This window comes from Dreissena polymorpha, chromosome 10 (assembly GCF_020536995.1).
Source record: "Dreissena polymorpha isolate Duluth1 chromosome 10, UMN_Dpol_1.0, whole genome shotgun sequence".
Taxonomy (NCBI): domain Eukaryota; kingdom Metazoa; phylum Mollusca; class Bivalvia; order Myida; family Dreissenidae; genus Dreissena; species Dreissena polymorpha.
The window spans coordinates 77,627,506-77,654,848 of record NC_068364.1 but is presented as its reverse complement, the minus strand read 5'-3'; the positions used below and the strand labels follow the sequence as shown (position 1 = coordinate 77,654,848).

General features: G+C 35.0%; 1 protein-coding gene across 2 annotated transcripts in view; it reads left to right on the top strand.

Moving 5' to 3' along the window:
• Window positions 1-26,636, top strand: part of LOC127846890 (E3 ubiquitin-protein ligase TRIM33-like) — a 215,209-nt gene extending 188,573 nt beyond the window's left edge. For both annotated transcript variants that reach the window (XM_052378308.1, XM_052378306.1), the window contains exons 3-5: window positions 17,181-17,539; window positions 20,278-20,343; window positions 26,225-26,636. In XM_052378308.1, coding sequence (XP_052234268.1) covers window positions 17,181-17,530 — 350 coding nt within the window. In that variant the 3' untranslated portion in view covers window positions 17,531-17,539; window positions 20,278-20,343; window positions 26,225-26,636. The remainder of the gene's footprint in view (window positions 1-17,180; window positions 17,540-20,277; window positions 20,344-26,224) is intronic.
• The last annotated feature ends 707 nt before the right edge of the window (window positions 26,637-27,343 follow it).

Below are 27,343 nucleotides of genomic sequence, written 5' to 3'. Positions count from 1 at the left end.
GGTATAAAGCTTTTAATTTGCCTCAACACCTACCATTATCAACGCCGTATATATATATTTTTAAAGATAATTGTTGTTTGTAATTCCATTGTTTATTTGTATTGTATATAAAACATGATATAATTTGCATTTAAAACAGTATTTTAAAAATATAATAAAAGAGTATTTATGTTTAATATTTTCCCGATATAAGGTATGGTACATATATTCTAAAAAGACTGTGGTAAGTGTGAGTAAAATATGTTTACAATATTGTCAATATTTGTAATCACATTGTGTATGTCCATCAATAACCGTTATATATTTTATAACATATTAGTTTTTAAGTACATGAAAGAGTATATATGTTTAATTTTCCGTCATTTGTTATGGTAATGACAATGACAATAGGTTCATTTGTACTAAAAGGCCTCCAGCCCAAAATACAAACATATATGCTGTAATCATAACTAATGACATTGTTTACAACACAAACAATAGTGAGACGTGTAAAGATTAAGTAAAACAGAAAAACGAAACAAAGAAAAGAAACATGCATATACACATGTGTATACAGCATATAAGCGTAAGTCAAAAGTATGTGAACAAATATCGCCGGCGGATGTTATCAAATGCTTGAGTAGAACATATTACGAATGGAACAGTTTCGCATGAAATATACACAATGTGCAAGTTTTACTTCAGTTACAGTATGTAGAACAGCATATGTAACGTAATACATGGATTAAAACGGGTCAACCTTTATGACGTACATGTATATTTCAAATGTAAAACATTGTTGTATAATATACTTCAAATGTAACGACAGTTTTGCATGATGAAATGGAACCTAGATCATTGTTATATAAACATACTTCAATGGTAAGACAATTTTGCATAATGAAATTGAACCCCATTCTCGGAATCTCAAATATCAGACATAACAGCGGTCAACAACACAACGTTGACCCATTGCATCTTAACATGTTACGATATTGTAGGCCATATTCATGATAGACATGTGTGTGGTACCTTCTAGATCCATAGGACATCATTTATAGTGTACATAGAGAATCAGATTTTGTATTGGACAGATTCGGCAAGCGTAGACATAGGAATCATTTGAATTATTGATCGCGGGACAGGCCCGTAAAAGTATGGCCGCCCGCCGTATTTTTAATTATTGGACTTCAATATTATATTATAATTATAATATACATAATTATAACCATTTAATATGTAACAAACTCACGCCGGGTATGCGAATACTTCGTTTACGGATGGCACTTCACTAACAGAGAACAACAAACGCCACGCGCTAGAGGTAAGTTCATCTGTTTTATTTAAAGTTATATCCTAAAGATTAGTTTTTAAGACAAGACACATGGTCGAGTTGATAAATGGTGTATCCTTTTGTATTGGGAATACACAATTTCACGGAAGAATGGAACAGTTTTGCCCAAAAAATAGAAAATTTGATCGGAAAACAGCATAAACTGGATGAACAGTAAACATTTTAACAAAATAAAACTACTTAGAATTATTGCAAGAAATTTTTTGCTATTCCAGCATGTAGAGTAATCACTGTGCTTCAAATACTGAAATTTTGATAGCATTCAATGAAATATAAACAAAGATAGTACATTTTGTAATAGGTGGCATACATAAAGTTGCAGCCACTTTGTTTACCGATAAAGGGCACTTCAGATTACGGAGACTTTCAACAAAGCGGGCACTCTAATAACTGAGTTTTATCTTCTACCTCAAATGCATTTATTTATATTATGGCTATTCATACGAAACATTTTTAAAATATATTTTTCAAAAATCACATGACTATTAATTTATACTATGTTTATTATAATTGCAATTTTCAAATAAGATAATATTTATTATTAAATAAATGTGTACGGATAATGCGAATCAACACAATCGTGTTTAATTTTACTTATAGCAGGGCTCTAGATAACGGTAGTGAAGGGGTCTTTATGACGCAAATACACATTTGTTCTTCATAAAATCCTATGTCGGTTGTGCTTATTTGAATCGCATCATCAAGACGATACTTATGCGTAGCAACAAAATTAAAAAGAGAATGGTAAAACTCCCTGTATTTTGAGCCCTGCTTATAGGGAGCACTTCCCTTTACGCAACGCTAACGTTTGCTCGAAGTGCGATTCACCTGACCCTAAATCACTGTATTGGTTGAGTTTTAAGAATCACGGTTAAAATTAAATCGTAAAATCAACTGATTCTGGAAAAAAAGGAATGCGTACATAAAATGTTTAAATGTCATATTATGGAGTCAGTACTTAGTATACCCACACAAACGAAGTTTAGGGTGCTATATTGGATAGAACTTCATATGCAGCATGTGTTGTGTTTATATTAAAAAAAAGACGGATATGCATAATTTTTACACCACTATCGTGTGATTAAATCAACCACGCCCGTTCTTTTATTGCTATTTTCGTTTATTGGCATTGAGCCAAAAAGTTCCAATAGAATTTCGAACCTGCATCGCTGCTGATATTAATCTCTGAGAGGCAGTTTAAGCAGAGTGATTATTCATGACATGCTATCTAATATAAAAGAAAATAGCCTTAGTACCTTCATTTGGACATAAAGATAAATGCTTTAGATCAACCACTTAGAACGTAATTTAAAATATATGGTCATATAGATTTTACTCATTAGACATATCCAATTTGTTTAACATTTATCTTTCACATTTATACCAAATCATAATCATATTTCAAAGGGATAAGAACATGCTTCGGTTATTCGTTTTTTATTTGCGTACTAAGTACATACATTTTTATTTATTGCCTGCTTACTTTAACAGTATTCCACAGCGAATTCTGCATTTTTGATTAAAAAAATACGAGTGTGTTATATCTGGAAAAAAGTGTCTAGATGTCAGGAAACGAAGTGCCATTGTTTTTTAGATGATCGGTAAACGAAGTGCAGATGAAAAATGTTCATGCGACTCTTAAAACATTTGAATTTTCTCAAATACATTAGTAAACTAAAATGTAACATGTTGTAACATTACTGGATATATTGATCTTTTATTTCGAATAGTAAGCACGTTCTTGATTTATTTCCAAGTATGTTTATTTTGTTTAAATATGTACTGATCATTCAACTCATGCTGATTATCGATGAAATTTTATCGTTTTTTTTTAAATAATTCACCGTTTTTCCGCGAATTTCTTTCTTCGCAATACGAAGTGCTATACCATTAATCACCCAAACAATGTTCTGTGTCTAAAAACCAAATAAACAGAACATAAATACAAAAAAGCTGAAGAACTCACCTCTCGCGCGTGGCGTTTGTTGTTCTCTGTAAGTGAAGTGCCATCCGTAAACGAAGTATTCGCATACCCGGCGTGAAACTATAAAGCCAAAAAGGCACTCGCGCCCCTTGCCTCTAGAGCTAGCATTTGCCTCCTGTTACACCGTTTGTCTCCCAGACTAACAGCATGGCGTCACAACAGGAAAATGGCTCTAGTGTCAAGTAGATCTCCAATTGCCTATTGTCTCTGCATACAAAAATTAAATCACGATGATAACACATAAAATAACAACTTTTTTATATGTAATAATATCACTAATTAATTACATAACAATATGTGTTCCAATTATTGTTGCAAAACAAACATGTTTATTTAATGCTCGAAATAAAGTAACAACAAGGACAGATTTTTACCCTGTCAATTTTGTTAAGATTTTTTTATTCATGTTAATCCTAAGAAACAAACATGCAGATATTAAAGCTAAGTTCAAGTTTTAACACTTCCATGTTTGTTTCTTAGGATTTAGATGAATAACAAATCTTAACAAAATTGAGCGGGTAAAAATGGTCCTTGTGATATTGTGATATTGTTCAATATTTGTCCAAATAAAGCTTATCTTCTGAGGGGAATAAAATGACATTTCAGGATAATTTTGTAATGTCTTTTGAGCAGAGACAGGCTTAATCATCACTGGATATTATTGTTGGGGCTATAAGATTTAGACCTGGTCAGGACATGTTTCAAAAGTTGTAAGTCCTGCTGGGCAACTAGCTTTTAATTGGTGAGTTTCTCTTCTAGCAATTTGCTGTTTACAAATTGACGCGCTAACATAGCAGGTACTAGACAATCTTGAAAGTTACGTTATGCAGAATGGTTAAAAAAAGCAAGATGGCATGTCAAAGTTGAAACACAAACAGAAGATGATTTATTTCCTTGATGGCCCACAACATGACTGCCAACAATACCAAGACCATTCCTTTAAAAATAAAATGCAATATTAAGTTAGTTTCCCTATTCAGCTGTATGGTTTGAACCTAAATGTTCACAATTTAAGGGTTTTTAGTGCACATTTTCCCCAACTGAGCTCAGGTACCGTACTTTTCCCAAATGGGCAAACAAATTGCTGTGTTTATTCATGCGTTAATAAGGATTTACATAACTTTTCAATGTGGGTGTGATGCTTTGTATAAAATCTGTACGATAAATTTATATCTTATAAAATTTAAATTTAAGCTTGTAATTGCTAGGAAATTGCGAATAACAGTTGATTCTCAAAAAAAAATTTTTCTGAAAAATGAAATCTGTGCTCTGTTTGGTCAGATTAATTGAAACAAAATATTTCACTTGTTCCTATTTTGGCCTCCAATCTCAATTTGCTAATAAGCTGCAAGAAAAACATCACTGAAATCTATTTTTAAAGAAACTACAATGATATTTTATAAAATATTAATACTAAATGGATAGGGGGCATGTGTATATGGGAGCTGACTACATTTAAGAGAGGTTAATTGTTAATTGAAACTGACTGAAAAAATGACACTGTTTTCATGTTTTTCTTAAAGGAGTAGGTTTTTTTTTACCTGTTAAGCCGCTTTGCATTTATATTTCTTTTAATTGAATACTCACTTTGACCGTGTTTTTGCTTACCTTGTTTTTTTGGTTTTCAAGATCAAAGAGGTAGGACAAAAGTTATTGTGTATATCATGACCAGACTGAGAGATGCGCAGGCTGGGTGGTGTATAACTATGATGGGCGCATATTGCATAAGACTCCTTTTTGCATGATGCGGGTCTTTTTAAATCTCATTGTGAGTTGGAAATGACATATTTTAGCGCAATGCATTTCAATATAAAATTGAATTAAAAAAACAAATACAGTAAACAGGCAAATAAGAGGAGCCTTATCAGCCTATAAAATATTCCAATGTATTCATGCATGCCTGCTTGCATTATGTAGATGTCATTAAAGGCGGAAAGCTGGGTAAAACAGCTGACACGGTGTGAACTACTCGGGTAACAAGTAAATTGCATCAGCAACAAATTAAGGGTAAACAGCGCTGTCTTTATGAGTAACTAATTCGTAAGTAAAAAATACTGCTGGCAGATTTATTTTTTATTTTCTTATTCAATGTATATATATTTGAATTGGATATGGTGTCCAAAAAAGTTTTGTAAAGGGAATTTTAATCATAAAATTATATTCTTAGTGTGATACATGTAGGTATTTGATAGTTCAACAGTATTCAGTTTATATGAATTGGTGATTGCAAATTTTATTTTATGTTAACTGGTTTAGATGATACCATTTTCATCATATTTTAATGCTTTATGAACGTAAAAAAGAGACATATTGTTGGTATTTTGCCTAAGTTTTCTTTATAACATAAATATGAGGATAAACAGTGCAAACACATCTCGACCTGTGTGTCAAGACACACTCTTTATAAATTTGAATTGGTTTTGTGCATGGCAAACTTGCAATATAAAAAGCATAATACCATAATTTTGAAAACTGAGTTGTGTCTAAGATTATGCAATAGCTGACAACTTCCGTGCCTTCAGCGCTTTGATAATCAATGCTTTGACCAGCTCCTATTTATGAATTCCTTTACATGTCATGGATCTGGTAGTCTCGATTTACGTATACTAATAATACAACAACACTTAACAGGTTTTACTCTTTATACCGTACTTAAGGAATTATTATAACAGTAAAAGAACATTTACAGTATGTTATATTTATGTGTTTACAAATTAAAAAGTATTAAACTAAAAGTGACTTTTATTCAGAAGAAATATCTAGCAATAATGCCCCGTCTTTACTTAGTCACAAGCAAAAAACATTTGTTGTATGAAATGTTATAACTCAAATAATCAAACAAGCTGAATAACAAATCAGTAACACATAATTACATAAACCAGCCCATCGCCTGCAATTCCACCATTTATGGTATCATAAGAAAGCTCACTCGTAATTTTGGTTAGCATGTACTAATTAAGTATGAATATTTTGGGAAAATTACAATTTGTATGCCCCCGAAGAGGGCATATAGTGATCGCACTGTCCGTCTGTCTGTCTGTCTGTCTGTCCGTCCGTCCGTCATTCCGTCCGTCCATCCGTCCGTCATTCTTTTGCGTTTAGGTTTTGAAAAATGCTCATAACTTATATGTCGCTTCAGATAGCAACTTGATATTAGGGATGCATGTGTATCTCATGGAGCTGCACACTTTGAGTGGTAAAAGGTGAAGGTCAATGTCATCCTTAAAGGTCATAGGTAAAAAAAACAAATCCAAGGGAAGTAATAAGCTTTTAAGGGAGATAATTATCTGTACCTGCCAAATGATAATTTTGTATACCCCCACAAACAAAGTTTAGGGGGATATATAGGAGTGAACTTGTCGGTCGGTGTTGTATCTAGATGATGTCTAGGTCAAGTTTGAATACAGGTCGTGCGGGGTCAAAAACTGGGTAACGGGGTCACTTAGTGTGTTTTAAACATTGAGCATGGTGTCCGCTCTCTTATTCAAGTAGTTTTCATCCGATCTACACCACACTTAGTCGGAAGTTGTATCTAGATGATGTGTAGGTCAAGTTTGAACATGGGCCATGCCGGGTCAAAAACTAGGTCACCGGGTCACTTAGTGCGTTTTTAACATTGAGCATGGTGTCCGCTGTTTTCTGTGAAGACAACATGCGAAATATTCTGTGTCACTGCGGCATTTGGGGGTATTGGTCACGTCTGTGTCACTGCGGCATTTGGGAATATTGGTCACGTCTGTGTCACTGCGGCATATTGGTATGGGGTATTGGTCACGTCTGTGACAAAGGCTTAAGCTCTAGTGATTTTTAAATCAAAGTGGCGCAGTAGGGGGCATTGTGTTTTTTACAAACACATCTCTTGTTTTGTTGTTGTAATAACCAGAACTCTAGAGGAATGTCTGTATGCTGTTTTAGAAATATGTTTTTTCTGCGGTACCATTCTTATTTTCATGTAGCACTTTAAAATGTGTTTAAACCTTTGTACTTTACCACCTCAAAACAGTGTATGTATCTGTATTGAAATAATCAGCTCCTTGTTGGTCAATACTCAGTTATTATTCCCAGTAAAAGGTGAAGGGATATAGAATTGGCATTGTGCCTCAGTCTGTCAGTCCGTCCGTCTGTCACTAACTTTTCAGGGCTAAATCTCAGAAACTAAATAAGATATCAACATGAAACTTAATGTGTGTATATATATCAATGACATGAAGTGCCATACACAAGAACCATAACCCTACACTTTCTCAAATAAGAGTAATTGCCCATTTTTATGATGTATTTGTTCAGGGCTATATCTAACATACCATACAAGATTCCAACATGAATTTTCATGGGTGTATATATATCAATAAGGAGAAAGCCTTGTACAAGAATCATAACCCTCTTTTTAGCTCATCTATTTTTTGAAAAAAAATTATGAGCTATTGTCATCACCTTGGCGTCGGCGTCGGCGTTGGCGTCGGCGTCCGGTTAAGTTTTGCGTTTAGGTCCACTTTTCTCAGAAAGTATCAATGCTATTGCATTCAAACTTGGTACACTTACTTACTATCATTAGGGGACTGGGCAGGCAAAGTTAGATAACTCTGGCGTGCATTTTGACAGAATTATGTGCCCTTTTTATACTTAAAAAATTGAAAATTTTGGTTAAGTTTTGCGTTTAGTTCCACTTTTCTCAGTAAGTATCAATGCTATTGCATTCAAACTTGGTACACTTACTAACTATCATGAGGGGACTTGGCAGGCAAAGTTAGATAACTCTGGCATGCATTTTGACAGAATTATGTGCCCTTTTTATACTTAGAAAATTGACAATTTTGGTTAAGTGTTGTGTTTAGGTCCATTTTATTCCTTAAGCATCAAAGCTATTGCTTTCATACTTGCAACACTTACTAACTATCATAAGGGGACTGTGCAGGCAAAGTAATGTAACTCTGACTGGCATTTTGACAGAATTATGTGCCCTTTTTATACTTAGAAAATTGAAAATTTGATTAAGTTTTGTGTTTAGGTCCACTTTATTCCTACAGTATCAAAGCTATTGCTTTCATACTTGCAAGATTTATGAACTATCATAAGGGGACGGTGCAGGCAAAGTTATGTAACTCTGACTGGCATTTGGACGGAATTATGGGCCCTTTATACTAAGAAAATTGAAAATTTGGTTAAGATTTATGTTTTGGTCCATTTTACCCCTAAAGTATCATAGATATTGCTTTCATACTTAGAAAACTCACAAACTATCATAAGGGTACAGTAAAAGGACAAGTTGCATAACTCTGGTTGTCATTGTTACGGAATTATGGCCCTTTTTTGACTTAGTAACTTTTAATATATGGTTAAATTTTGTGTTTCGATCCACTCGAAGTATCAAGGCTATTGCTTTCAAACTTCAAATACTTACATGCTATCATGAGGTTACTGTACCTGGCAACTTGAATTTTACTTTGACCTTTGAATGACCTTGACTCTCAAGGTCAAATTATTAAATTTTGCTAAAATTGCCATAACTTCTTTATTTATGATTAGATTTGATTGATACTTTGATGAAACTACTCTTACCTGACATACCACAATAGACTTCACCCAAACCATCCCCCGTGCCCTCCTCCCCCCTCCCCCCCTCCCCCCCCCCCCTAATTTTTTTATTTTATTTTTTTTTTTTTTTTAAGATCATCTCACAAATGACCACCACACCCTCACACTATACCCCCACCCCACCCCCCCACACCACCCCCCCCCCCCCCAATTTTTTTTTTTTTTTTTTTTTTCGCTTTTTTGGAAGATAATGTAATAAATGTCCACAACCCCACACTATACACCCCTCTTCACTCCACTCCTCCCTCCTTTGTGATTGAAAATGAGAGTCCCTTCACCTTTAAAAAGAAAATAGATGAGCGGTCTGCACCCGCAAGGCGGTGCTCTTGTTTTAAACAAGAGTTATTGCCCTTGTTTTTTTTGTATGATGTAACTTTGCAGGACTATATCTCAGATATGGTACAATATTTTAACATGAAACTTCATGTGTGTGTAGATATAAATGAGAAGTGCTATGCACAAGAACCATAACCCCACACTTTCTCAAATAAGATTTATTGACTTCTGCTGTTTTGGTATCATGTAACTTTTCATGGCTATATTTTAGATATGTTACAATATTTCAGCATGAAACTTCAAGGGTGTGTAGAAATCAATAAGGAGAATGGTATTGCACGAGAACCATATTAACCTTACGTTTTCTCAAATAAGAGTTGTTGCCCTTTGTTGTTTTTGTATGATGTAACTTTTCAGGGCTTTATTTTAAACTACAAGATTTCAACATGAAACTTCATGGGTTTATATATATCAATGAGGACTATGGCAATGCATACAAACAATTACCCTACACTTCATCAGTGTGTTTAAGGATAATACTGTTCATCTATTAATTAGCACCCACCCATAAAAAAACTGTGATTTTGCGGGGATATCAATTTAACAATTTTATGTCCTTGATTGGTGCCCATTGTTAGGAGGCCGCATACGATTAAATTGATAACTTTCAACATGAAAAATACACTTAACAATAAATCAGTGCAGTTAATGGTTTATATATCATTATGTGAAGTATGATTATAAACTGTAGAAATTTAGTTGCATAAGATAATGTATCACTTGTGACCAACTCAATAGCTTTAAAATAGTTTTGCAGAACAGAAATGTCCATAGAGTATATTCATTTAACTGAAGAATGTTGGAATGTGAAAGAAATTTGTAAAAGCTGAATAACAGATCTATAATTAACATATTTCTCTTTACTATGCTAATGGCAGTAAACTGACATTGCTTTTGATCTTTTGAATTGATAACACACTTGAATAATTATATCAAAATAGTATACCTTAAAATGTTCTCTGGTCCAATTATGACTTTTGAAGATTATTCAGTACCCATGCTTCAATAGCTCTTACAATCAGATTTCCCTACCCAGTGAATACCTGTATATTATAATATAATAATAAGATATAACTGCTCTGCAAATCTCTTTGTGTGAATGTAGTGTGAGGCAATATGAAATAGATCTAAAATCCATTGAAGTGCTTTCATACCATACATGTACCTGCCACTATGATTTTAAAACAGGAGTCATTGGACTCATAACTTGTGAAAAGTCTATTTTACATGTTCAGTCTACATCTACTTTGCCCATTGAATGATTTTTATCAAGTTTTGCAACAAGGATAATAAGGTGATTGGTACAATGTACAAAAGGCCTGAGTCAGTCTTACTTTCTCAAAATTAAGGTCACCACTCAGTGTTTTTTATGGCAATTTCGGGGCCGATATTCAGCCCCATTCCCCTCAAAAAAGAGTATATATTTTTCCCCCATTTTGTAGAAAAAATCCCCTCCAAAAGTAACAAGAAATATCTTTAAAAAGATATACGGCGTTGATTGTGGTTGCAGTTAATGAAAGGTAAAGACTTCAATGAATGAGATCAAAGATAGCGAATGTCTTTTTCTGTGCAGTTCTTAGATGCAGCAAACGCAGTACGGGATGATACGCGGAGTTTTCGCGGCTTATTTTACATTATTACATATTGCTGGTCATAAACGTATAGATACAAAACAGAAAACCAAAAGAAGAATGGAAGTGAAATTAAAACATATGAGTCAACCGGCCACACGCGAAGTATCCGTACATAGTTTAAATATTTATACGCGCGTTCTTCGAACAAACCTGTTTTAGTGGTTTGTCTGGCGTTGCTATTTGATTCGATTATTAACAGTATCGAGAATCATTGCGCTCATGCATAATTCATTAGTCAATATGATGGCATAATTCTTGTTAAAGTAATTAAAAATAATATTTATCATGGTATTGTTGTAAAACACATTAAGAATCTATTATTGACATACCATATGATATCGCTGGATATCTTCATTTAACATCTGTCTGGTCTAAAGAAAATTCCAGTTCACCTAGTTCACGCTATAGCGTCTTTATTATGTAACGTTTATTTTCCTGGCCCTGAACTCCGATCAGCACATAAGGTAGAGACGCAGCGATGACCTGTATGTAAACTCTGACATTCACACAGTGGCCGCAAATTGACCCGATATACCTCGCGAGTTGAAATGCAATGCATTAAAGTGAGTCTTCGCTTCCACTGCTCTCTATACTTTAACATGTTAACATGTTGACAGGAATATGGAAGTTAGTACTAAATATGAGAACATAGCCTTTAAATGCAAACGTTCTCGCGCTGAAAATTTTCTTAAAATAAAAGGTGGACGCACAAACTGTATTGATGTCGAGATTGAGTGTAAAACTGTTCTATCTATTAAGCCTTTTCATTAGATTATAAAATTGTTTCATGCTGAACACGCAGTAAAACAGTGTTACAAAGACGCGGACATGTTTCCAATGTTCTGGTCGTATTCTCAAATCAGCCAATGCAGTCAATGAAGTGTATTCATCTGTACTTGGCCGCGGGAAGTTTTATTTGAATTCTATTGGACGCTAACAAAGGTCAGGCTAAGGTGAAAAGCTGGCGTATACAGCTAACGCCGAAAAAAAAAAAAAAAAAAAAAATGAAATAACTGTCTTATGATAAATATACAGGGCTCAACATTTTTTGTTGTCCTATTGCCCCTGGCAAGTAAAAGTTGGGTCTGGGCAAGTTATTTTATAATCTAGTTGTCCGCCCGGAAAAGTGCAAAAAAGAACAAAGAGCATTTAATTTAGACTTTAATTGCTGTAATCATTTTGTTAAATGTTCAAAATTAAAAAAGGTTTTGTGGTGTATCATTTTGGTTTATCAAACAATATGAGGTTTACAGTTGATGTGATATTTCATGTTTGGGCAAGTTGCTTTACGTTCAGTGCAAGTAGATTTTGGAAGTACTGGCCCGGTAGGGCAAGTTGGTTTTTCGGTTAATGTTGAGCCCTGATATATCTCAAATTTATTTCACAAACAACTAATAAAGTATATAACTATAATTAATATGATTTTGAATTATTATAAAGAGTTATATTAAGTTAGTTTTTTCCCAAATCAGTTAATTTAACATGAATTGCATTTTTTTCCCAAAATGGCCAGGGAAAGGCCTGATGTATCTAGGTATATTGTGTCAATATTCGTTGATAAAAACATTCCAAATTGGTCCATTTTATTGATAAAAAATGCTCACATTTTCCATTTTATCGATTAAAAAAATCCCAATTAGACTCAAAATGGCAAGGAAAACTAAGACTGTGCATGAAGGCTGAACTGTCTGAAACTAATGTTGAAAAAATCATTGGTATATATTTAAGAAATAGGACAAAGACATTCAGCTGTGAATATTACATTCATGCATACATGTGTATTCATATAATAAATATCATTACATATAAAAGAGTAAATTTTTTATTTTCCCCTTTTCCTAAAAATCGACGCATTTTTCCCCTTTGGACGGGCCCCGCCACCATTCCCCTATAGGTGAAAAAAAACACTGTCACTTAAAGGTCATAACAATCTTGGTTGACAATATTGCTGTCTCTTGGGTTGCTTTTTTTATAGTTATACTGTTTTCATTAGAGTTCAACCGTGTTGTCAATGCTTACAAATACAGAAAATGAAATCTGAATACTGTTCAGTTAATAGGTGTTATAACTTGTAGGACGTCCCATATTACGTACAATTGTTTCAATGCATTTTATATTGAAAATGACATGATGTTCTAATGGTAAAACTATCAATTTGTATTTAAATTACTTAAAATTGAAATTACAAACAGTTCTTTCTTTAAGCAAAATTGACTTAAATTTGTGATAAAAAGACAATTGGTGTCCCTTCACTTACAGCATGCTTTTTACATATTTTAATTTCTGTCTATTTGTCATTATGCATTCAAACTCACCGCAATTGGTCTTAACTATCAATCTGTTTAGCATGATCTACTTTTCAATTAGGTATCTTCTTTGCCACAATTTGAAATATAATATATTCTATATCCACGTGACCCAATAGTCCCATTACAGTTTACATAGTTACACTGTTTTTACTGCTTTATACAATCGAATATCATTTGACAGTTTATTTGGTTTCTTTTCAGTTCAAAATACTTGATTGCTTAACTATTTGAAGTTTAACTTGATATTTGTTCTGTACAGATTTTGTGATTGCTTGACTTTTTATTAGCTCACCTGATTGCTCAGGTGAGCTTTTCTGACCGGTCTCTGTCCGTCGTCTGTCCGTCCGTCCGTTAATATTTGCTCGTAAACACTCTAGAGGCAACATTTGTTGTCCCATCTTTATGAAACTTGGTCAGTGGCTTCGGCCGAGTTCTAAACTGGGTTGTGCCGGGTCAAAAACTAGGTCACTAGGTCAAAAAACGGAAAACCTTGTAAACACTGTAGAATTCACATTTTATGTTCAATCTCCATGTAACTTTGTCAAAATGTTTGTCTTAATGATATCTTAATTGAGTTCAAAAGTGGTTCCGGTCTGTTGAAAATCATGGCCGCCAGTGGGCGGGGCAGTTTTCCTTATTTGGCTATAGAGAAATCTTGTAAACACTAAAGAAGTCACAATTTTTGCCTATTCATTATGAAAGGTGATCTCGGACGAGTTCGAAAATGGTCCAGATCAGTGAAAAACATGGCCGCCAGTGGGCGGGGCATTTTTCTCTATATGTATATAGTGGCAGTTTTCCCTATTTGGCTATAGAGAAACCTTGTTAACACTCTAGAAGTCACAGTTTTTGTCCAATCGTCATGAAAGTTGGTCAAAACATTGGTTTTATTGATATCTCGGACAAGTTCGAAAATGGTCCAGATCGGTGAAAAAATATGACCGCCAGTGGGGGGCATTTTTCTTTATATAGTGGAAAGGGTTCCCTAAAATTGGCGATACAGAAACCTTGTAAACACTCTAGAAGTCACAGTTTTTGCCCAATCATCATGAAAGTTGGTCAAAACATTGGTTTTATTGATATCTTGGACAAGTTCGACAATGGTTCGGATCAGTGAAAAAACATGGCCGCCAGTGGGCGGGGCATTTTTCTTTCTCTATATGTATAAAGTGAAAACATGTTAACACTCTAGAAGTCACATTTTTGGCCCAATTTTCATGAAATTTGGTCAGAACATTAATTTTGTTTCTTGGATACGAGAGTTGAGTTCAAAAATGGTTTCTGTCAAACCTTTTGATCGAACACTATGATAGTCACATTTTTATGCCCCCCTTTGAAGAAGAGGAGTTATATTGTTTTGCTCATGTCGGTCCGTATGTCTGTCTTGCAGATGGTTTCTGAATGATAAGTCAAGACTGCTTAGGCCAATTATCATGAAACTTCATAGGTACATTGATAATGACTCGCAGATGACCCTTATTGATTTTGAGGTCTCTAGGTCATAGGTAAAGGTCAAGATGACCCGAAATAGTAAAATGGTTTCCGGATGATAACTCAAAAAGGCTTATGTTTTGGATCATGAAACTTCATAGGTACATTTATCATGACTTGCAGATGACCCCTATTGATTTTCATGTCACTAGGTCAAAGGTCAAGGTCACAGTGACTCAAAACAGTAAAATGGTTTCTGGATGATAACCCAAGAATGCTTACGCCTAGGATCATGAAACTTCATGAGAACATTGAACATGACTGGAAGATGACCCCTATAGATTTTCGGATCACTAGGTCAAAGGTCAAGGTCACAGTGACTCGAAACAGTAAAATAGTGTCAGGATGATAACTCAAGAATGCCTATGCCTAGGATCATGCAAATTCACAGGTACAATGATAATGACTGGCAGATAATATCTATTGATTTTCAGCTCACTAGGTCAAAGGTCAAGGTCACAGTGACTTGAAAAAGTAAAATGGTTTCTGGATGATAACTCAAGAACACTTACGCCAAGGATCATTTCACTTCATAGGTACATTGATAATGACTGGCAGATGACGCCTATTAATTTTCAGATCACTAGGTCAAAGGTCAAGGTCACAGTGACTCAGTAAAATGGTTTCTTGATGATAACTCAAGAATAATTAGGCCTAGGATCATGAAACTTCATAGGTACATTGATCATGACTGGCAAATGACCCCTGTCAATTTTCAGGTCACAAGGCCAAAGGTCAAGGCCACAGTGACAAAAAACGTATTCACACAATGGCTGCCACTACAAATGACAGCCCATATGGGGGGCATGCATTTTTTCCAAACAGCCCTTTTTTATATTATATTCACATACTGTGAACAGCATGAGATGGATAAATAATTTAAAACGGGTTGAAAGGCTGAAACGGCAATTCATCACCTTTATTAAAGATTTACATGTCTTTACTTTCTAGATAGAAATGATCTTTTGCCCGTGGTATTTTGTTGGCACCTTGTTCCTGTTCATGGAGTTTGGACCATTTCTATCCACCAATGATTAGAGCATACCCTGGTGTATCTGTAACATCAATATATGCACAAGGGTTTAAATAAATACCGAAAAAAAAAATCTATTAACAGCCAGCACACCTTAAATTCGCCATAGTGATAAATGAAAAATGCTAGTTTGTGTGTAACATGGCCACAAATTTAATATGTTACAGTGGGGCAGGGTGTTGGTGTTGTATCTACTGTAAGTGAACCAAGCAATATAAATAGTTCAATGTTGTATTAATAAGAATACGTTTTCATTATAAATGGCATTTAATTTTATTATAATACAATTTTGGGCATTCATGGAATAGAAGAAATGATTGTTGGTATTTACATTGGTTTGTTCTGGTAACATAAATATGCAATGACAGTCTGCTCAAATTAATCATTCAAGTTTGAGATTAGCAAAGCATGGTGTAAAATGTCAACACAGTAGGCCATAGTAAATCAAATTCATTTTTTTACCAATTAATACTAAATAAAATGTTTATTATAATACTGCTTGCCATCTACATGATGTAATACTCCTACAAATGCAATATTTATGTACATCGACATATAAGATATTGATACACTAATGATACCTACCTGTTTGGCGTCGCATCTTGCCTGCTTATAGCTCTAAACCATGCGGTTTTCGTGGCATGATTTCTAGGCATTTTGTGCAGCGTTACATGCTTGCCATATATGCCAAATTGTCCCACATCAGGCCTTTACCTTGCCAGTTTGGAAAAAATCATATAATTTATAGTTATATGCTTGTAAAGTTATTATACAATACAATTCATATATAATAAGCATTAGACACTTCTTATTTAAAAAAAAAAAAAAAAAAAAAAGACAACAATGGAAATTGGCATTTTTTTTGTTCAATATTGGTTTGGAATCGGGTACCTTTTAGGGCAATTTTTACATAGCAGAAACCCCCTGATATAATATAAAGTAATTGTCCAATAATGTATATGTGCCATTTTATTGCTACAGTAGCCACAATTATACATGTTTTCAGAATTATTGATTTATAAACATGAGTAATGAAGTATTTTGACTGTCACTACATGGCATGTCTATAAATAGAAACTGTGTTCCTGGGAGAGAGACACTTTCTGACCTTGTCTTAATTTTGTGGTTGTTTAATGATTGTACATGAACACTATGTTTACCTGTTGATTGAACTGTGCAATTGTTTCAGTATGTGTAATTGTTTTCATCTGTGTAATTGTTTTACTTCAATTCATATCTTACTCAACAGTCGCATTTCAACATGTCAAACGTTAACACAATAGCTCTGCTACTGAAGTTTAATGTCACACTTAACTATTGAATCATTGAAATGTATGCATATATTTTAGATGTGTAAAGGCCTATTATAACAACATATGCGTAATACAATATCACTGCAGTATGTTTAATAAGATCATTTAACATTTACAGTAATTCAATATCTTGATGTTACTCTGTTTTGCAGTAAGGAAGTGTGCTGTGAGTCCCACAGGAGACAGGCTGTACATCATCAGCTACTGGCAGAACAAGCTTCTCACCCTGGCCAGGGATGGCACACTCCTGGCTACATACTCAGACCCAGCATTACGTGACCCACGTGGTCTACATGTGACCCCTGCAGGCCAGGTGCTGGTCTGTGGATGGCTGCCCTACACTGTACTACAGGTGGGCTGGGAGGGAGAGAGTAAGCTGGCTACACTGGCTACTCAGGAGAATGGAGTGTGGTACCCACAGTCAGTCTGCTACAGCAGCACCACATCATCCATCATTGTGGGACAATATAATGACAACATCCTGGTGTTCAGAGTGGAATAGTGTGTACATGTAAGCATTAGTTGTTGTAATTAGTGATTAGTATTTTAATTACAATGTGTTGTTTAGCATACAAACATAGTAGTGTGTGATGTTACAATACAACATTAAGTGGGTAGTTAAAGGTACAAATAATTTATGTACACATATTGTTATCTGATTATACAATGTGAGGGTTTTTGTTAGAACATTAGATCTAATGTATATAATGTTATGTTGGCATAACATTTGTGTAATTATGGTCCTTAAATTTAGTTCTTGTAAACTTCGCATGAAAAAAACAAAGCATTTCAACTGAAAATTAAATATTTCTACATATATGCACATGTACATAGCAACTGAGGCTATTTTTAGACTTTCATTTCTATAAACACCATGCCATGTAAGAAATGTATATGGATGAATACTTTTTTTATAAAATATGAAATTGTTTAAGTAATCTTTGGAGGAGTATAAATTGATATTGTACGCAATGTTTACAGAAAGGTAACACTTGATGTGAGATTTATTAATTTTCCATGTTTTATGCTGTTGAACATTTGTTATTGATTTTTAGCCGGATTTTTTTCGAAAAAATCTCGGCTTATAGATTGATGTTGTCGGGCGGGCGGGGGGGCGGGCGGGGGGGCGGGCGGGCGGGCGGGCGGGCGGGCGGCGTGCTCGAAAATGTTAAAGTTGTTATTTCATGGTATAACTTTGGTATGCTTGGACCTAGAGTCTTCAAACTTGACATGAAGGTTGGCCAGGATTAACAGATGACCACTGGTCATTTCAAGGTCATTCATTTGAAGGTCAAGGTCACTGTGACCTTCAATATAAAAAATGTTAAAGTTGTTATAACTTTGGTATGCTTGGACCTAGAGTCTTGAAACTTGACATGAAGGTTGGCCATAACTAGTTAGTAACCACTGGTCATTTCAAGGTCATTCATTTGAAGGTCAAGGTCACTGTGACCTTGAATGTAAAAATGTTAAAGTTCTTATTTCATGGTATAACTTTGGTATGCTTGGACCTAGAGTCTTCAAACTTGACATGAAGGTTGGCCAGGATTAACAGATGACCACTGGTCATTTCAAGGTCATTCATTTGAAGGTGAAGGTCACTGTGACCTTCAATATAAAAATGTTAAAGTTGTTATAACTTTGGTATGCTTGGACCTAGAGTCTTGAAACTTGACATGAAGGTTGGCCAGAACTAGTAAGTAACCACTGGACATTTCAAGGTCATTCATTTGAAGGTCAAGGTCACTGTGACCTTGAATGTAAAAATGTTAAAGTTGTTATAACTTTGGTATGCTTGGACCTAGAGTCTTGAAACTTGACATGAAGGTTGGCCAGAACTAGTAAGTAACCACTGGACATTTCAAGGTCATTCATTTGAAGGTCAAGGTCACTGTGACCTTGAATGTAAAAATGTTAAAGTTCTTATTTCATGTTATAACTTTGGTATGCTTGTACCTAGAGTCTTCAAACTTGAAATAAAGATTGGCCAGTACTAGAAGATGACCACTGGTCATTTCAATGTCATTCATTTGAAGGTCAAGGTCACTGTGACCTTAAATGTTATTGTTGTTCATGTATATGCATGCATTCAAAACATAACACAAGGTTTGCTCATGCCTTGAAAAGTACTTACATTTCATTTTGACCTTTGAACAATATTTCAGTAATTTAAGTATTGCATTGACAAAAACACGAAAGGTACTTTCCTGTCATTTAAATAAAAAATCCGGCTTCAATGCGGTCATCTCCGACCGCGGAACTCTTGTCATTACATTTATATAAACGTGTGTGTGTTAGTTACATTTTTAGTGAGGCTGTTTTCGGAGAAAACCCGAGCTATTGTCATAGTCAGCTCGTCCGCCGTCCAACGTAGGCGTCGTGCTAAAACCTTAATATTGGCTCTAAAATCAAAGTGCTTCCACCTACAACTTTGAAACTTCATATGAAGATGCACCTTGATAAGTTATACACGCCACACCCATTTTTTGGGTCACTAGGTCAAAGGTCAAGGTCACTGTGACCTCTTATATCAAACTTTAACATAGGCTCTATAATCAAAGTGCTTCCACCTACAACTTTGAAACTTAATATGTGGTTGCACATTGATGAGTTCTACATGCCACACCCATTTTTGGGTCACTAGGTCAAAGGTCAAGGTCACTGCGATCTGTAATATAAAACTTAAACAACATGCTTAACATTTCCTCAAAGTGCTTCCACCTACAACTTTGAAACTTCATATGTAGATGCACCTTGATGAGTTTTACAAGCCACACCCATTTTTGTGTCACTAGGTCAAAGGTCAAGGTCACTGTAACCTTTAATATCAAACTTTAACATAGGTTCTAAAATCAAAGTGCTTCCACCTACAACTTTGAAACTTCATATGTAGTTGCACCTTGATGAGTTCTACATGCCACACCCATTTTTGGGTCACTAGGTCAAAAGTCAAGGTCACTGTGACCTCTTATATAAAACTTGAACAAAAACCTTAACATTGCCTCTAAAATCAAAGTGCTTCCACCTACAACATTGAAACTTCCTATGTAGATGCACCTAGATGACTTCTACACGCCACACCCATTTTGGGTCACTAGGTCAAAGGTCAAGGTCACTGTGACCTCTTAAAAAAAATAATCTGACAAGCTTTCGTAGCTTGGCACCCGTTATGCTGTGCTCTTGTTTATAAATTTGTTTGAGTCCTAAATATACATACAAGAAATACATCGAGCTTTTCTGCTGCTACAGTGGCTGCTGAGTCAGGACAACGATGCTGAGGATGTGGTGGACAAGAATAAACTGAATACTCAGAAGGTAACATAGACCCTTTGTCAGACCTTTTCCTGTCATTTTGGGGAAAAATGCCATTGCGGTTTTGGAATATTTTCCTGTGAAAAGTCAATTGATTTGGGAAAAACTAATTTAATATCATTCTTTCTAATATATCAAATTATACGAATAAAATCATTTTATGATAGTTATATACTTTGTTAGATCTAATTGAAATAAGATTGAGATATAATAATTATAATGGATAAAAACGGGAACATCAAGTTAGGCGATTTACGCGTGTTAAGTGGAAAAAAACGCCCTGATTGGACGTTTTTATCACATCTTTACACAGTAACAGATATGCCAAAATTTGACAACAAATGGTGAATGTTTGCGTTTCTTGGAAATTTTGAGCACTTTTATCTTAAATATTTATCAGAATGTCCTTTTAATAATGGAATATACGGGATTATAGGGTAATGAGTAGCAACGGTAAAAGTAGCAGGTTGGCAGTAATAGATAAAAAGTATGGTTTCATACGGATGTATTAAGGAATCAATCGTGGCGCGATTATGCATATCTATGCGGGAAAGGTTTAAAACATTTTTTGTTAAATCTCGTCGTCCCCCCCCCCCCCCCCCCAATTGCCCCGGGGCGTCTGAAAAAATTCCTGTTGAAAGCACTGTAATTATAATAAGGCACTTATTTAAAAACAAATAAAATGCTTCGGTTATGGGTCTGTTTAACAGACCCATAAATACACCAGGAACGCGCAGTCTTGTGTATTTCCTGTTTATTAAGAATGCAAAAAGATGAGGTGGTAAAGAGCAGAATGAATTTACATAAGGTAAAATATCCTCTTAAAGTGTTTGTATATTGCAAAAACGTTGATATTCCTCCTCATGAACTTTTGGTGATTAAAATAGTATTTCATGGACATATAATAAGTTAATGTGTGGATTATTCAGTTTGGAAAAATAAATGAGGAATTTGTGTCAGTTCATTTCCCGAGTGTTTGTGATAAATTTGTGGATTGGTAAAACCTTAAAATCAACAAAAAATAGCCTCAAACGAATAATTAACCGAGACTTACCTTCGTAGATGGGAAGGTGAAGGTTGATTGTAATTTCATCTACTGCAAACCCCTTAAGAACTCTACACAAGAGATTACGCAGCTTCCGCAGCCAAGAATATCAGGCTTTAGAGTTAGCAAAGTATTCATTAAGGAATACTTTGTTTAACAAATTTGTAGAAAAGATGGAATGGGTGGAATTGGGTAGGGCGTGTTGAGCTCTTAAGGGGTTTGCAGTAGATGAAATGACAATCAACCTTCACCTTCCCATCTACGAAGGTAAGCCTCGGTTAATTATTCAATTTCATCTCCTGCATAACCCCTTAATGAGCCCCACACGAGATTTTAGAGAATTTCTGCAAATTTGTGCAGGAATAAAGAGATAAACAAGAATTCATGATAGAATATGTACACTTTTTATTTTCCACATAAAATAGCTGATTGAAAAACCAGAGAATGTTGATTTTCATTGTGAACTTCTTTTGAATAATATTTAGCAAATGTTTTTGAATTTGACCAGCCGGCCGTGTCTAAGATAGTTTGCAATGAAACACCTAAATGATTAGCTTTTGATGTTGAAGCTGCCCTTGTACTGAGAGGTTTAAATGTGTTCCCGAGACCAGCAGCTTTTAACACTGATTTTACCCATCTACTTATTGTTGCCGGTGATGCTGCTTTATATAGTTTGACAGTTGTAATCATAAAGTAATTAGGAGATGAAATAATGGTTTTACAGTGTTACCTCTGTATTAAAAATGCTAAATATGAAGTGGACAAAAATATGATTTCATAGAAGTTAAAATTGGGTCTTTTCTTTTATGTATCGTGTTTACAGCACGACTTCATTTACTTGAGGATCAATAAATCAAAACATTCTTCAGCTTGTTGCTTTCCAACTTACCAATACAGAAACCTCAGTAACATAACACCACAAGAATTTCTGTCATCCCCATGCAGGCCTTGAGTTTGTATAACGTTGTGAGATATTTAGTAAAGCTTTGAATGCCTTGATCCTATAGAGCCTGTTTGCAGGAGGTGTTAAGTTCTTGATGTGTAAACTGTGTTATTGTTTTTTTGTCAAATATTGTGGCCAAAATTGGCCCCATACAAAATGTTGGAACTATGTATTTTTCCCAAACAACTGCCTAAAATTCCCAATCGAAGGTAAAGTATAGAAATTTATCACAATACCAAGTTTATCTCTCTACCCAACTCTAATAATTGAACCTTATTAAATGCAATATTGAAAACGCTTATTCTCGATTGAATAGTATTTGTAATAAAAAAGCCAACAACACCAATGTCCCAATTTGTTGTCAAAACACCAAGAATTTTCGCTATTAGAAGGACTCCGGCCTCATTCCACAAACTTAAGTTAAGTCTGTTGTTGAGTGTTTTTTCAAGAAACATATGTGCCTCCGTCTGGGATAATGAGACTAAATGCATGTGCGTAAAGTGTGGTCCCAGATTAGCCTGTGTAGTCTGCACAGGGACTAAATGCATGTGTGTAAAGTGTGGTCCCAGAATAGCCTGTGTAGTCTGTACAGGGACTAAATGCATGTGCGTAAAGTGTGGTCCCAGATTAGCCTGTGTAGTCTGCACAGGGACTCAATGCATGTGCGTTAAGTGTGGTCCCAGATTAGCCTGTGTAGTCTGCACAGGAAAATCATTGATGACACTTTCCGCATTTATGGGAAAAGGGTGCTTAATGCATGTTATGTACCATCCACAGATTAGCATGTGCAGTGCGCACTCAGAATTATCAGGGATAACTGTAAATTCATTTTTATTTGTGGGACATTAATTAATGTTGATTTTGTGGGCTTACTGATCCGTGAAATTAGCTCAAACACAAAACAAAATCACCCAGGGCAAATTCCTTTTTTCGAAAATACAAAATCTACGAATTTAAGTGTCCACGAAAGTTGTTTTTTTTTTAAACCTTGAAGTGTCATGCCAACGAGTATAAATATTTTTCCAGGATCAGTGTAACACTCCAGTCTCCAGCTTGAATTGGAGACTAATATTTTGCTCTGTTTTATCATTCAGGGCCTGTTTTGAAGAGGTATACAATTTAAGTCTGTCTTCAAAGAGCTGATTCAGGGCTATTTTAGGGAATTGCCGTTTTTCACAAAATGAGAATTTCGTGACTCAAAGTTGCACAATTAAAACAAGTTTGTGACTCAAATTTTGGCAATTTTAAGGAGTTTACTCCTCATTTGTTCACAACTTTAACAAATTTAAAATGAGTGGGCTGAAACGCTTCACAAAGATGAGACAAACCAAGCCCTGCTACATGTATATGATTTGTGTCTGAGGGCGTTTGGGTAATATTTTTACTGAAACTTTTATTTTCCCTAAACATATGAAACAAAGTTAATGTTTTCAATTTACTTAGAAAAAATTCATGTCTTGGTATTGGTTACTGTAAAAGTTTGGATTTGTGGGCGTCATCAAAGTAAGAGCAAAGAAGTGTTATCAGCTAGAAGTAATTAAGGGCAAGTGGCCTGTAACATAATTTTACTCCCAGGTGAATGTGACTACTGAACAGATTTTCTGTCCTTCTTTATAAATTACACCATAATAGGCGCTTCCTTATATGCTAGTGGAATAATGAAATGAGCACTGAAACTGAACATTTAATTTGTTGGATATTGATTTACTTTGGATATGTTTTCTATTGAGAATTTAAACAGATTTTAACAAGCTAAGACATTTCAAGGCATGGTAAAAAATGTATGTTTCTTTTTGCAACTTTTGGAAGACATTTTTATTTAGTTTTTGCCTCCCATTTATTGAAACATATATTAAAGTAAAACATATATGAATGCTTTGTAAAAGTAAAGTGATTAAAAGAATGGGTACACTCAAACAATATTAAATTTTTAACAATATAATTTTCCATTCCTTGGTCTTGTTATGCTGGAAAAAATGGCTAAAAAGATAAATAAGATAAATAAGCCATGCTGTGGAAAATGGGGCTTTTTGCATGTGCTTAAATTGTTGTCCCAGATAAGCCTGTGCATTCTGCATTCTGAACAGGCTAATAAGAGACAACACTTTCCTCTTCAAAAGGTATTTTTTGGTTGAAAAGAAAAATCATCTTTATGAAAATTCAGTCTAGTCAGAAAGTTTTTTCCCTGATTAGCTTATGTGGACATGCTAATCTGGGACGACACTTCCTTATATTGATGAGCTGCATATTGACTTATGAAATTACATATCTGAAAGTTAAGAAAAACTATAATTATGATATTACAGGTTAGTATAGCAATAGCCAACACATTTAATGTCTTAATACGAAATGGTTTAATTGTATAAATGTTCATGCTATTCATGACAAGGAACCAATGAAATTCCAGATTAGGCATTCATGGGAATTTTTGTTGTTGAAAACTTTCACATCTGATCCTAGGTTGGCGCTAAGGAAACAAAATTAGTAGCCAAGTTTAAACACTACGATGACGACCCACATTATAACCTTATTTGCTAAATGAACGACATAATCATTATCATGAATTTATAGGTATCAACAATGACTATATTAAATTATCAATCAAGTCACATTTAAATAAATTATTTGTTACCTGAAATCAAATAATTTCATGTTTTTTTTATTTTTCATTTATATTTATTTTCATGCACTGGCATAAACGGTATACAATGTTAGAACTGTCAGATATGCCCCGGTCTTTGATTGGGTGGGTCTTGCGTAACTCCTATTCGCCACCCCCCCTTCTCCCAATAATTTTTGCTTTAGTCTGGTGCTTCTTGATTCTTGAAAAATACATTTACTGCTATGTATTCTTGAATTGACATATTTTTCCATAGTTGCAATATATAATTTATTCAAACGTACAGGTAAATCTGTAAGTCTTAAATACTGCATGTACTGAGCGGCTAGACTATATTTAAAATTTAGATACACATCGTCTGTGCTTTGCATGCGTAGAACTTGGCATTGCAGACGACAGCAATAATTTCGCGCTCTTTCTTATAAAACGGGTTTTACATGACATACCGGTATTAATGCATAGAGAATAGTTATTATCACGTGGCTGTAGAAAAACGGTGTAAATCAGTTCTACAAATAGACATGATAAAATATACATGCACTGGATTTAATTTGTTACTGCATCAAATTATTAACGGGTTTTGTTTTTCACAACTTACTCGCCGTAAGTAATTTTACACTGCTCACCAATTGCAATTAACTTCTCATAATTAATGATTGTTTTGCAGTATGGTAAATAGGTGTGATGATGATGCCCAAAACCGCCTTTAATGTACTGCTTTATTTACCGGTTTTATATCACGTATTAATGCTACAACTGTGATTCATTGTTAATAAACTCTGTGACCGACGTCAATCAAAAATAATAATCGCTATATAACCCCGCCTTCATAAGCATTCTCTTAACCGATTGGACGTTAAATATCACAGTTTGGCGACTGGAAAGTTACCCGAAAATTTCCCGTGATGCATCTGTCAGCATACATGACTGTGTTAAGTGGCATGAATATACGATACGGGCATCCGGTTATCTCTTATCAGTGGACTATCTATTACCACCTCTGCAGTGGAGCTTTTATGGCGATTACATGTGGAAATCGGTACCGAGTTCTCTTTAAAAGTAGGGAATATTATATACTTAGAGAAATATCAGGGTTTTTTTGTAATCGCCATTTTCATTCACATTTTAAACTTTAATCGCCAGCTGAAAGATTCAATCGCCTTTGGCGATTTTGGCGATCAGAAACGCTAACATAGTGATCAAGAGGCATAGTTTGTTGTAGATTGTAATATAAACATTTGTTACATGTTCATATCACCCACTGTGCTGTTTTCAGGAGAGCACCAGCATTGGTATCGAGTTGGCCCAGCAACAGTACCAGTCCAGCATGCAGGAGATCCAGTCAAGGACAACCCTTCCCCTCCCCTGACCCCTAACGTCCACTTTTGACCTGCAGCCTCAAAGGATCAGCATCGTTGAACACTTCTGTTCTGCAGGAAATTCTCAGCATGTCAAGTTTTCACGGGCTGTTCTCAACAACCGCAATGTCCTGGTCGAGTTTTCCACACTCAGGCCTGAGTAGTTTTGTTAAATATAAGCAGTAGAAATGGTAACACTAACAGCCAGTTTTCTTGCTGTTGGACATCACAAAGAATATCACAGAATACAAAGTTGAATAACTTGTTCCATTCATTATGGGACCAACAGAAATTCAGCAAGAAACAGGGCAAAAAATCAAGAAACAATTGAAGCGATTAATTAAGAAGTGTAGGCTTTCCAGAGTAAATACTTTCTGCTGTTGATAGTTTTGACAGTTATAGCGTTACGGACGTTTCGGATTATCCTCTAAGGCGTGTAAACTATCCAAAGAGAACACGCTTCTGACGCTTTTGCTGACGAAGAAAGGCAGTAATGACTTGGCTGTGAACACCCAGAGCACAATACATCCTTGGGGCATGCCTCAGATGCAAATTCCGCCCAAGATTGTAAACAAGGCGCAAAATGTGAACATGTCTAGCTTTGTTACGAGCACTTCGTACTCCGAGCCCATAGGCCTAGTATTGAATCGAGGCTAGAGAAGGCTTTGAAAAATAACAGCAGTTGTGTTGTGTCGTTCAGTACGCCCTTCGACTCTCAACCCGACGTTAATCAGGACTCAAACTCAGCCCTTAGCAATATCAGCTCAGCTCCTTAAGCTTCAGGTGAGACCTAACAGTGTTATTTATTTTGTCGAAATTGGGGCCAGAATTCAGTCCCACCCCTACTCTCAAAAAGTCTATATTTTCCCATAATTACTGGCTAAAATTCTCAATTCAAGATTTGCCCCCATCAAATGTTTTAATAGGTTGCAACATTGAGTTCATTTCCTTATTCAGCTCTATAAATTGAACCTTAGTGCAAGTAATATAGATAGCACTTATTCTCAATGTTTAATTTTTTTAGCAAAAACAACAAC